The sequence below is a fragment of the Aquila chrysaetos genome, chromosome Z (genome assembly GCF_900496995.4).
Source record: "Aquila chrysaetos chrysaetos chromosome Z, bAquChr1.4, whole genome shotgun sequence".
Taxonomy (NCBI): domain Eukaryota; kingdom Metazoa; phylum Chordata; class Aves; order Accipitriformes; family Accipitridae; genus Aquila; species Aquila chrysaetos.
In genome coordinates, this window is record NC_044030.1 from 11,595,578 (window position 1) to 11,608,834 (window position 13,257).

The 13,257-nt window shown below is 44.9% G+C and overlaps 1 protein-coding gene across 2 annotated transcripts in view; it reads left to right on the forward strand.

Moving 5' to 3' along the window:
* The window catches only part of MUSK (muscle associated receptor tyrosine kinase), a 57,904-nt gene extending 50,871 nt beyond the window's left edge, over nucleotides 1–7,033 (forward strand). For both annotated transcript variants that reach the window (XM_030005759.1, XM_030005760.1), the window contains 2 exons: nucleotides 227–375; nucleotides 2,447–7,033. In XM_030005759.1, the coding sequence (XP_029861619.1) occupies nucleotides 227–375; nucleotides 2,447–3,123 (826 nt within the window). In that variant the 3' untranslated portion in view covers nucleotides 3,124–7,033. The remainder of the gene's footprint in view (nucleotides 1–226; nucleotides 376–2,446) is intronic.
* Nucleotides 7,034–13,257: the final 6,224 nt, after the last annotated feature.

Here is a 13,257-nt window from a genome sequence, read left to right on the forward strand (position 1 = left end):
GTCCCCTCTGAACTAAATTAAATGTGTCTGTACTATGCAATGCAGATATGCCTGAGAGGTGAAGATGGTCTTTCATGTTCTTTCAGTCGGTGCTGGGGCCTTCCACCTTTTTTTTTTTTCCTTTTCTTTTTTTCTGTCAGCCTATCCTTTTGCATCAGAAACAGACCCTACATTTGGTGTGCATGCATCCATCACTGATGCTTTCCTTTCTCCCCTCTCCCTGCAGGGCCCCAGGGCTGCTGCCATATGAGCCTTTCACAATGGTGGCAGTGAAAATGCTGAAGGAGGAAGCATCCGCAGACATGCAGGCTGACTTTCAGAGGGAGGCAGCCCTCATGGCAGAGTTTGACAACCCGAATATTGTCAAGCTTTTAGGTATCTGAATGAGGTGCCCATGTCCAGGGTACCACCTACTGCAAATCTGCTGTGGGCTTGTTGGGCATGCAGGGGTAAACACATATGCATGACTGGTGTTTAATGCAAATGGCAATATTGGTCTCTTTTGCAAAAGAAAATGCCTCTTGCAGAAGAGGTGAGCTTTTCTATGTGCCACTGCATGCTCTGCTAAATTGTCCACCAGAACAAGTCTCAAAACGTAGGTCTGATGGTGTTACCTTAACAGGATGGTGCATCGTAATAAACCCTTTTTGTCCTGCATTGAGTATACTGTTGGCCATCTTGCTGCCTAGCTCTGCTTCCAGTTTAATAACATTGGCACAAGATGTCACACAGGGAAAGCACAAGCTTCCTAGAGCTGCAATATATTTTGCTGGTACTTAAAAAAACTAAGCACAAGTTGTGTTAGTTTTATGGTCCCACTTACTATTGTGATGTCTGAGCAGTCACCAGCATTAAAAAAACAAAATGAAACAAATAAACAAAAAATGCCAACTGCAAAAATGGTCTCCCCCTTCCCCTTCCCCTTCCCCTTCCCCTTCCCTTCCCTCCCTTGATTTGTTTAGAAATTCTCAATGCTGCAGCTTGGCTAATACGACATTATTCTGAGAAGAAAGCTGCCGACCAAATTTTATTTCAGTAAATTTTCAGTTTTTGACTGAACTAGATGTTGCTAGCCACCTTCACCTGGCAATCCTGCTCTAAGTTGTTGTATGCAGATCTGATCCCTGTGAACAGGCAGCTGAGAACTTCATTTATTTCAATAGGAAGCTCCACAAAATTTGGAAATAGATAAACCCCAGTTTTGGGAAAGCTGGGTTGATGCAAGTAATTTGTCTATAGAAAAGAAAAGCAGGAAATACCCCAAACTCAAATAAACATTGTGTTTATTGTCAACACATTTTAGGTCAGGAAAGGGCAAAGGTACAGGAACAGACTAGTTTGACATTGTGGGGGTGTGGAGAAAACAGCCACGTTGTTAAGGCAGCTTAGATGATAAAGCTCTCACATACATTCCTCATGCTTGTCAGATCCTGATTTTATCACACTGGGAACAGCTATCTGTTTTTCCTCAAATATTCAAGTGTTAGGTCATCAACAAGAACTTCAGATTTCACAATAAATTGGATCACCAGTTGCTAAATGATGGCCCTAAGAAAGCAAAACACATACATTTTAAAGGCTGGCTTTTGCCGGTTGGCAATTTAGTAATTGGCACGCAAATATTTTTGCCAGATCACTGTATGCTCAGCAATATGGGATTGGGGTCCTGTACTGATGCTGGCCCCGAGTAAAGGTTGAGTAGGTCCAAGTATGTGCCCTTCAGTGGGACTAGGTTCTGCATCTATCAGATGTGGCAACTCTCTCTGACGTCTGTTTTTTCTTTGTCTTCTTCTCTCATTTTTGAGCATCTGTCATGATAAAAGTAATTTCTGCAACCAACATTTTCTGCATGAGCTGTTTAAAAAAAAAAGAAGAATCCAGAAGTTGTAATGGGAGTGTCTTTGCATCTCCAGGATTCCACTGAACCCTTGAACATGCCCTTTGTGATTACTCCTGAAGTCTTCCTGCATATGTGTAGCCCCTACACCCATATCAGTATAAGTACAATAATTACAAGAAGCAAAAGAATTAAAAAATACCATGATCAGAACTGTAAAGGTTACTTCCTGAAAATATGTCCTTCCAGTTGCAGCTGGGAAGAGGCAATACTTCCGTTAATGCCAACTTAAGCAGGATTGGGCTCTTAATTAAACATAGCTCCAAAAGTGTATCTTTTTCCTGGGATGTCCAGAGAAATCAGGCAACTACATGACTTGTTAGCATCTCCCACAGAGTTCAGCAATAGATCCCTGGTGAAGGAGCTTCAAAGACACAAAGGGATGCTTGAAAACTTGGTGGTATTTGCATGCTTCATGTTTCTCTATGTCCCTTCACGCATTGTTGAAAGTCTCCCCTTTGTGTAAGTATTTTCTGAGTCTTTTGGTTTTGCACAACAGAGCCCTCTGTGCTACCCAAATGACTTGCATGGTGCATCTATCTTCTTCAGGTGTGTGCGCTGTTGGGAAACCGATGTGCCTGCTGTTCGAGTACATGGCCTACGGGGATCTCAACGAGTACCTGCGTGACCGCTCGCCCCGCAACCTCTGCAGCCTGGTGCACAGTAGCCTGGACCCACGGGTCCGCCTCCCCAACCCCATGGCGCTGTGCTGCACCAGCCAGCTCTGCATTGCCAAGCAGGTGGCTGCTGGCATGGCGTACCTCTCTGAGCGCAAATTTGTCCACCGGGATTTGGCTACCAGGAACTGCCTGGTGGGGGAGAACATGGTGGTCAAAATCGCCGATTTTGGTCTCTCGCGGAACATGTATTCAGCTGACTATTACAAAGCGAATGAGAACGATGCCATCCCCATCCGCTGGATGCCCCCTGAGTCCATTTTCTACAACCGCTACACCACAGAGTCTGACGTGTGGGCCTACGGTGTGGTGCTGTGGGAGATCTTCTCCTACGGCATGCAGCCCTACTACGGGATGGCTCATGAGGAGGTCATCTACTATGTGAGGGATGGGAACGTCCTCTCCTGCCCGGACAATTGTCCCCTGGAGCTCTACAACCTGATGCGCCTGTGCTGGAGCAAGCTGCCTGCTGACCGGCCAGGCTTCGCCAGCATCCACCGCATCTTGGAACGCATGTACGAGAGGGCTGTGGCCACCCCGTCGGTCTGAGGGATGGGCCCGGTGATCCCCTGTGTCCACTTGTCCAGACTGACTCGGACAGGCCCATGGTCTCCTGAATGGCAGGTCCACGAGAAGCCCCGCTTTAGGGGGAGGAGAAACAGCTTGTTCCTCTGCCAGGCGAGAAGTTGGACTGCACCCCCCTACCGTGGGCTCTACCTCCCTGAGTGGGACTATACCTCCCAAACGACAGGGCTGACCCCTGGCCACCAAGCCTGGACTCCTCGGGTTGGCAAGGGTGCTGGCTGTGCTAACTCAGTACCTATATTAGGCATTTCCAGGAGCACAGAGTTCCCCAGGGAAAGCAAACCAACGTTTTGCTGGCAGCACTTCCCTTCCTAAAAGGTCCCTCCATGTCCTTCTGCATTTACACTCTTGGCTTTTACCATTTTCCTCCCTTCCTCATATGTTTTCAAGTATTATTTAAAAAAAAAAAAAAAGATTGCAGAATTTAATCTTTTGGGGGATACTCTTTACTATTTTCTTTTCACATACTCACTTCCTTTTGTAGAAAAAGGATGTTTCTGAAGCCATAGGCCACTTTCTTTTTCCTTTTAACTTCCACACCCTCTTTGACGCTCATGAACATAAGATTGACAGAGTCAAAACAGGAGCCTGCAGGACCACTGGCAGCTACCTGCATCTCACGTTACATGGACGGGCAAACTCTTGTCAAGCATGGAGCCTTACGTTTTCAAAAGTGGGAAATCTACAGTGAGGTTCATTTGATGTCTGTTAAGATCTCACCCAAAAGCTTGCCTCAAGCATTGCAGCCCATCATCTTTCCTGCCTTTTCCTGCAACAAAGCTGTTTGGTGCTAAGGGAGAAACTCAGCCCAAAGGGCTTGTCCTGCACCTGGTAGGTCTCCGAGGTGTGTTTAATTGCCTCTGCCTGAAGTATGGTCCTCCCTGTGCCAAAAGCAGGGAGAAACGCAGCCCCTCTTGCAGAAATGTGGCAGGTTGTGTCACTTGTTTATCTCCTTTTCCCTTCCAATCTTTGCCTTCTGTTTCTGGTTTTCCCTTCCTGACAGCAGCTCCTAACTGCTGTAAGCCCCACTGCAACGTTTGCTAGCCACCTTTCCTTGTGCTGCAGTTTACAGGCACAGAAGGAAGGTGGGTGCCTGCCGTGAGTGGCCTTCAGAGACAACCTACCAGTTAGGAGAAGGTGGAAAAAGGGGGAGTTCACACTCTGCACAAGACATGTTGCAGACTGTCCATCTGCAGAGCAAAGATAAGACTGCCTTGGTTACACATGGTCCACAGTCCACCTCCAAACACCAAATGTCGATTCCCTGCTAAAAGTTCTCCAAATTGTAATGGATACTTCCGTGCCAGAGAAATTTTGTTCCTCTGAGGACAGGTTTAACCTTCTATTTCTTTGGGCAATGAGAAATAATTGTCCCAGAGCCTCATTGCTGATATGAAATAGAGCCAGAGGCAGGGATGTGCATTATCCCTGCAAAGCAGGAGTGCCAGTGAGTGAGCGGTTGGTGTGGCTTCCATAACTGGGACACACTGGTTAAGTCTATCCAAGAAACAGCAGTGGAGAGCAGCCATCTGTGGGGCTACCAGGAGTAGCCTTGGTTTCTGAAAGGTAAGCTTGAAAAGCTCTGCCAACCATTACGAAGAACAAAACTGGAAAGTATGTAACTTCCTCTGCTGTTTTCCTGTAATGTGAGCTAATCTCTGCTACATCACAACCTTATTTTTTTTTTAAATAACCATAGTTCATTCTGGTTCTGGCCACAAGAGCATAGTTTAGTGTTTTCAGACCACTGGTGTCAACTTCACTTGAAGCAAAGCACTTGCAACTGCCCAAGACAGTGGGAAAAAAGAGGAAACTCTGCTTGGGCTGCTAAACATTAAAATGCTTGGATATCTGCACAGTGAGCACAGAATGACCAGTGCTGTCTTACTCATTTAGCAGTCCTGACATCATGCTACTATGATGCAACAGTTTACTGAGGTTTGGATGCTAAAAAAAAAAACCCTCAAGGACCCCAAGGCCCTCAATATAAATAAAATAATTACTGGAGATCCTTACATAGCTCCTGTTACCACATTATGACCACCTCACAGTCCTCAGCATTAATTTCTGTTAGGTTTTGTCAGCTACCTGGCTGTCCTCCCTCCTCTGCATTGGAAGGGGTGAGGAGGCAAGTCTGGAGGGGTGGGAGGTGAGCTGCATCCCCAGCTGAGCAGTGCACAGCCCAGCAGCTGCTCCATCTCTGTAATGGAGGGTGCAAATTCAAGAGCCTTGCAGTGCTTGCAGCAGCAGGGGTTTTGTCACTCTCTCTAAAGAGGGCAGCGTCAGACCTTGTATGTGGGTAGCGGTGTGGTTCCATGCACCCAGCACCTCCTCCTAATCTGGGAAGTGTCTTACACCAAGCAGAGGGTGCAAGAGCAGGTTGTAAAACCTGCACCATATGCTAAAATACACCCATTTACAGTCCAAAGGACAGTCTGCCTTTCTGCCTTCCAGGATCCCAGAGCTGGCTTCAGTCACTCACTCTCCATTTCCACCAGCTAGATTGCTTTGAAACTGTGATCATGGTTTTCTTCTTGTTTTCATGTTGGATGAAGTTAGATGCCTGTAATGTCATGTGCTATGAAGTTTCCCTCACTTTCTTTATGAAATAAGGACTCCCACAAACTCAGAAGAGTAGCCCTTTCATTGCACTTTCCTAGCCCAATTCCTTCTCTCAGTGACCGCCATGTTCAGGTCAACATGGGTCTGCAGTTATAAAACAGTGGAAAATTTGGTTTTCCTTGTCCAGCATTCCAGCCTTTGCACTATAAGCATACACTGAAATCTGCAGGTGGGGATGGAAAATGCTTCCTGCATTGTAAGAGGAAAGAGATCATTTCAAGATTGACTCACAGGGAAGCTCTCGGCAGCATGTTCCCCAAGGATGATAATTGCTTCTGCATTGCCATCCAGCAGGAGGGCTTAGCACCTAAATGGTGATGTCCTTTGAGGCTTAAAAGGCAGACAGACCTTCTGCTGCCTTGGTGTGTAGATGGATTTTACCCTGAGAGTTTCCTCCTGTTGTACACTTTTCAGCTTGCTAAAAGCTGGAAGTTGAATTGCTTTCGCAATTTACCTTCTTTCACAGCTTTCCTTTCTCCTCCTTTTGTTTGAGACTTCTGCTTTCTTCAATGTATGTTATACAGTGTGCTACTCCAGAGACTTCTAAACTTTCTGTATAACTATCATGGAACTCAAATTATTTTGAATGGGAGTAAACAAAGGGATTGTGAGAGAGTAGAGGAGAAAGAAAAATTTGTTACTCAAAAAATTGTTTGCAAACAAAAATATTTTTCAGTCTCTAGTTTGGATTTATAACTCATGCGGAGAGAAGATGAACCAAAAATTAACATTTTTGGTGCTTTGGTTCCCGTTGCCACTGATGGCAGAGGGAGCCTTGCAGTCAGTGGCACCGGATGAGAATCCTGAGAAGAGGATTTGCAGCACATTTGATGTACCCATTCCCTCTGCAAGTGCCCTGCCTAGACCATTTGCAGCATGTATACAGCTTTATCCCGGATGACATATTGTGAAATCTGATCAACGAAACGGCACAGAAATCCTCTCATGTTCCTGTGACTCTATTTAGCAGTTGTATTTAAATTATTAAAATGCATGTTAAAAGCATAAATTCTGTAATTGATTGGACACAGCCTGCAACATGATGAAATTTGGTTTAGAGCAATTGCCTCTCAAACACACTGTGGACTAAATTTAACTGTCTGGTCTCATTTCTCCAAGGGTGTATAATAATTATTAACCTGTGATTGTTTGTTATACATTTCTTGAATGATGGCTTTGAAAGACATCCCAAGCAGAGATGTTCATTTCTCATTATCCCAACCCATGTAACTCATGTGTGCAATATTTTATAAAATAAAGAGATATCAGAAAAGGATAATACTAATTCTGATCTCTCTGTTCTTTTCCTCCTCCAGCACTGGATTTGTTTCTGAAAATGGATGCATTTCATTTTATTCAAACAGCTTTATTACAGCTTTAATATCACAGTGGTTATACTGCAGGCAATTGCAGTTATAAACCTATAATGTATGCTCAAAGGCATGTTGTTTTGATGGGTTAAATTGGGTGCTATAGGAACACATTAAGACACTATAGACTGAATAAGACTTCAGATGAAGAAGCTGGTCAGGTTGCTCTGGCGTCCAGGTCAGAATGGGAGAGCGCTGGGGTCTCAGCATGACAGGTCCGTGTCCTGACACTAAAGATATGAGGAGGAGACAAAGGAGGATGTTTTTTACAGCAGCATGGGTTGGAGTCCCTTGACCACTTTCCCAAGGTGAAAGACGTCTCATGTAGATGGGAATGACACCTGCTTTCCTCTCAATTTCTGCAGGCATTTGTGCCTGGATTCTGATCTCACACCTAGACATGCTGGGAATAAAATCAAAAGGGAATTGAGTTTGCTGTCTGTAGAACACAGCTGAGAATAGTTTGTTACTGATACGTTTTTTCTAAAGAGTCATAACTCCTTTTTCTGCACATGATTCTTGAACATGAACTCATTCAGTAAGGGAATTTTAACTATTTTAAAATTAATTGCAAATATTTGATAATCAGAACTGGGGAGTAAACCCAAACATCCTGACTACAATTAGCCAGGCAAACCATGAAGTACATTCTTCCTTTTTTTTTTTTTTTCATTTGTCCAAATACAATGTAAATGTTTTCTGCAAATAGTCTTCCTTGAAATCTTAGAAAAAAATGTTTTGTAAATATTACCCTCACTGAGAAAGTCAATAATGAAGTAGGAAAAGAGTTACTTTTTTTGTCCTTTCAATTGGGGTGTATCATATTAAAGGGGTTGGCTCTTATATGCCAAGTTTTTTCAAGGCGCAGGGAGAAGTGAGACCCTTCTTTCCCATCACAAAACCAAATGGTTTTGGAGTCTTTAGAGACACATTATTTTAGCCTGGGTTAAAAGGCTGACCCTATGACAGAATCTGTCACCTTCAGCAGCACGATCAGTGCCAGGCTCCCCTCCTTCCAAACCCCCACTGTGATCACCTGAACTGGCCAGCACAAGCAGACATCCCCCACATCATGAGTCACCCTGAGTATTTTGGGTAGTACACTGCGTGAAGCAATGAGACTAACACGTGGCTGGGGAGAGCAGAAACATGTAATGGATTATTTCATTTTCCTTGGCTTTTATTTGTGTTCTCATGAATGCATATGCCTGTGCTTGTGTGTGTGTGTGTATGGGAACGGGCAGGGTGAGGAAGCACTCTTTGTCCAAGGGGAGAAAAGGATTTGTTTCAGTCAGCCCTCTGTGCAAATTTCCTGTTAAGTCTTTCAAAACCTTCACTTCACCCATTTCATTCTGTTTCAAACTTCTCATCTTCAGCTGGACGTAATGACATCTTGCTTTCTCAAAGGAAACTTGAGGTCCTAAGAGGCCTTTGCAAAGTCTCTGACAGTGCAGCGATGTGGGAGCTGCTGCCCCTCTCTGCTGCTGGTGTGGAGCTCTGAAGTACATGTGAAACTGCTTTTCTTATTTCATGAAGAAATTGGAGGCTGCCAGTGGTTCTCAAATGCAGGACTAGGATCTTCTTATTATTATCAAGAAGGAAAAAAAAGGGAAAAAAAAGAAAAATCCTGTCAATTTACCAACTCCACCAAAGACATAGAACCTGCCGTAATAATGTCATGGATGTTTTTCAAGTTTCTCAAACTTAGGAGAGAAAATACTCACTCATTCACTGGAAAATCTTTAGAAACTCACTTTTTTATATAGTCTTGCTGTATGTAGCCAAGAGTATTCCCTAGAGGCAGCTCTCCGTACTGGTGGTACAGTGGCCAGCTGTAGCTGTACAAAGGGTAATATCTGAGGAGCTCAATGCTGCCCTTAAAGCCAGTACCTACAATTTTCTTCCAAAGCACGAGGTGGTAGCCTGAAGTGAAGGTTGTACTTTATACCACTGACATCTCTCTGTGCTAACACAGCACCTTCTAGTGTCCTGCAAATTTAGAATTGAGTAAATAACAGCTTCATCAGCAACTGATAGACAGGATGTTTTATGACAGATTTGGACTAACATGCAATTAATTAATTAATTGATTATGTTTATTACAGAAATATTTTTTTCTGCCTGCTGGGATGCTTTAAATCTCATGCCATTTATAGGCCGACATATTTACTTTGTGACTCTGAGATAACCGCAGTATACATTTCTACTGGGCATGAGTGAACACGTTGAGGCACTTGCATGTTTATCTGCCCTCCCCCACAGCTCTTATGTAAAAGAGATGTTACAGCTCAGGAGTTTATATAGGCTGGCAAAGTTTTATGTAAACAAACAACTTAATGGAAGAGGGGATCTGTGCAGAAGCGAGGAGTGCTGGATGAATGAATGGGGGTTATTCACTCTCCTGGATGGTGAGCTCATGCTGTGCTAAATTTAACTTCTTATTTAAAGCGGTGCTAACTTCACAGCAGCGACACTGGAGAACAGGAGGGCTTTGGTTACGGTGAAGACAGGGAACTTCCCGTGGCTGGCTGGGAGCAGGCAGGATGACACAGGATCTCTGTGTGGAAAGGGCAGCAGGGAACGGGGCGTTCCTTACCGGAGGAGCATGCCACTTTCCCAAGGGATGTGATACCAGGCGTGCTTGCTCCCGTGCTGAATTCACTCGGATTTGGCTGGGCTTTACTCCCCGTGCCTTTGCCATCGTTCCTCCTGTTCTGGAGCACAGTGAGCTGTCTTGGTGCTCCAAGACCCTGAACTCCCCACGCCTTGTGCTCTTCTCAAGGAAAGTGGCAGAACAGCCTCGCTCCCCTCTCCCCTCCCTTCCACCCAACGCTGCACCGCTTTCATTTGACCGCAGGGTCCGGGCAGGTGCATGTCTGCGGAGCAGGGCAGCGCCAGCAAACAAGGTGCACGTTTCCCCGACTCCTACGGCAGAGGAAGGATGTTGGCTGTGTGGCCCCTGCTCAGACCAGTGCTACCACTGCCCCGGGCAGGTACCCGGTGTGTGATATGGCTGCAAGTCTCCGTGGGGCTGGGAGGCTGTGCCTTGTTTAGAAAGAGTTCCTGGCGAGGACTGTACAAAGTGTTCAGATCAAAACCTCCAGCAATGTGAAGCCACTTGCATTTGGGTGTCATTACTTGCCCTGATGAGGTTTGCTAAGAGGATCTGCGAGCCGCTAGGCTGCTGCTCGGCTCCATTTCAAGAGAAACTGGCCTGATTTATAGCTTGGTGTCAGTAGCACATCGCAGTCCAAGAGTCGTGGACTGGCAGGGGAATGGCCAAGATGACTTGGTATCGGTATGTCTCGCATGTGAGATCTTCAAGTCAATAGCAAACCATGCTAATGATCTGTCCTCTCATTAATCTAGGATGTGAAAAATTGTGAAATACTGTCTGGGCACCAGGTGGCACCTGTCTAGATAAAACAATAAAGTTTTTGGCCAATCTATTTTACTGTGTAAAACACCACCTGCAGGCATGACACTATGATACTTACACACTGTGCTGAACAGGGTTGCTGTCTCTTTTGCAAACAAGGAGCACTATTTCCCTGAGTGTGCAGTGCAGCAGAGTATTGGATTTGGCTTGCATGAGATAAATCCTGTCAATGAAAGGGACACACTGCCTATTTGGAAACATACCCTGACTCAGCAAGACTTGCACAAATATTTTTCTTGGACAGCTACCATACAGTCAAGTAGCTGCTACTACACATTTGCCCTTTTATGCCACTCCAGACAAAGGATTATCTGTTAGCAAGAAGATTTTAAAAATAACTTGAGATAAAATGTTAGATTGAAATCTTACACATGAGATAAAAGTATCCCTGTCTACGATAAAAAAAATGCACTGTTCATCCTTTTGGGACTCTGAGATCCTCTTTGGATTTGCTGGCAACCCTTCTAACTTTACTCAGAGTTTAGTGGGGCTGATAATTATTCACTGCATCTCCCAACACAGGAATGAAGGCGCCTCCAATGAACTTAACGAGGAAGCAAAAAATTTTACACAGGGCACAATTACATGCACAAGAGGTTACAGATGCCAAAAGTATGAACAAATTTAAAGAAAAAAAAAGAGATCATACAAATTCACAGAGGGGAGGCCAGCCAATTTTCATTAAATTTGATGGTTTCAATGCTTTACAGTGCTGTTTTCTAGAAGCTTCTAGAGGAACACAGGACAAAAAAATTACTTTTTGGATATAGGTGTGACTTGATCTGGTGCTTTTCTTAAAACATTTGCTGGTGACAGCTGGAGTCAGGATACCAAATGTCTGACCTTCTGATGCCTGATTTACTACTTCTGTTGTGAGATTCATTTGCAAAAGGGCCTGGGTTGTAAAATCTGAGCTCAGACCACAGATGTCTCCTACCTGAAGGATATTTGGTTGGTCTGAGCTTGACAGAAGGCATGTAACTGGACAAAAAAAAGTTAACTTTCTGTTTCCCTGCGCAGTGTTTTAGTGTCTCTTGGATAATGCTATAATACCTACTGAACCAACATCTGAGCACCCTTCAACGGGCAAATTCCTTGAGTGCATCTGCAGGGCCAAGGGGATCAGAACAACTCTTCCTGGTGTAGCTCAAAGTCTTGTTACTCACTGACTTTTGAAGCCTTCAGCATGTTTCCAGCTGACAGAGATGCAACAGTACTAAAAATTGAAGGGAACTAACTGGGAGATATAATGAAAAATAGACTAGAGAATACAGAGCAAAGAGCCAAGCTCATCTGCAGAGGCAACTGCTAGTGGCCTGAGCTGAAGCCCTACAGCTGCCCATGTAGTAGTACCTGCACTGCAACAGGGGACTCCAACTTTGTGATCCCACTGTGCTGGCTGGGATTGCACACAGCCATTTTCCAAATTAAAATCAAGAAAACATGCATTTCAAGTCCTTGCCTTTGAGGCAGCCATAGGGAAACATGTGCTGAAAGCTGAATGCACACCCCACTGGTTTCTGGAGTCCGCTTGTGTCCCTAAGGCTACCCCTGTGCTGAACTGATTTGGTGTGTCAACATTTCAGGATCGAGTAATTTTCTTCCTGCAGATTTGGCAATGCTGTTACTTGTAAAACACTGACACAGCATCAGCAGCGGTATTTCTTAACAAGTGCCCTTTCCATTCAGTCCTTACCAGCTATCAGTCCCCTGCCTTCAAATGATTGTGGCCAAACATTATTCTTTCAGTTCCAAACCCTGAAACTGTCGACCTAAGCAGCTGGCTGCCTCGTCTCCCTTGGGCAGGCCTTTTTCCAAGGAAATCCGTGATTCATCTGCAGATGGGTCCCTGGATCGGCAGGCAGCTCCACCCACAGCCAAGAAAACCAGCAACCCCAGTGCTTGCTGCCCCAGCAAGGATGTGAACCCCAGTGCTGACATGGATGTCCCTGCATTTCCAGAAGCTTCTTTCCATTCGTTTTGGGCTCAATGCTTGGCTGAGTGGTAGGAAGGAGAATGGCTTGCAGGCACACCATTTTCGTGGTGAAACCATTCTGCTGCAAATCTGCTTTGCAGAGACACTGTGATACTGCAGTACAATATCCATGAGGGACCTCAGGACGGGTGTGACTACTTTTGGGATGGCTTTTCTCTCCTCTTGAGGAACGCAATTTGTCCTGGCTGAGCAGCAGCAAACGTGTTGATGCTGTTACTAATAGGCACAGTGGGATACAGGAGGGATCATTTCCTGATCCGCTCCATTTCCTGGGGAAGGAAAAGTGGGGCAGAAGTATAATACTCAACCTTCACCCTTCCCCTGCATAGTCAGTGCTGCTTGCTAGCCCTTGAAGTCAAACTTCCCTTGATTTTGGCGCCAGCAGGAGAATTTGGCTTGCTCAGAGCATGCTTGAAAATGCCACCCTCACAGTTGATTGACAGTGACGTTTTCATAACGTCAGTGGTTATGCAAGGCAAAGATTTCTAACATCTGTGCTGATGTGAATCCGGACAGTTTTGATCACGTAATGTAGCTTTTTGAGTTGCTGCATATTCATGCTGGATTTATATGACTGAACTGTACCTGACCTCCTCTGGCAGCTTCCTGCGTGTAATTAGAGATCTCCTGGTGACAAATTTATGCTCAGATCCAAACAGTTTGGCAAATTC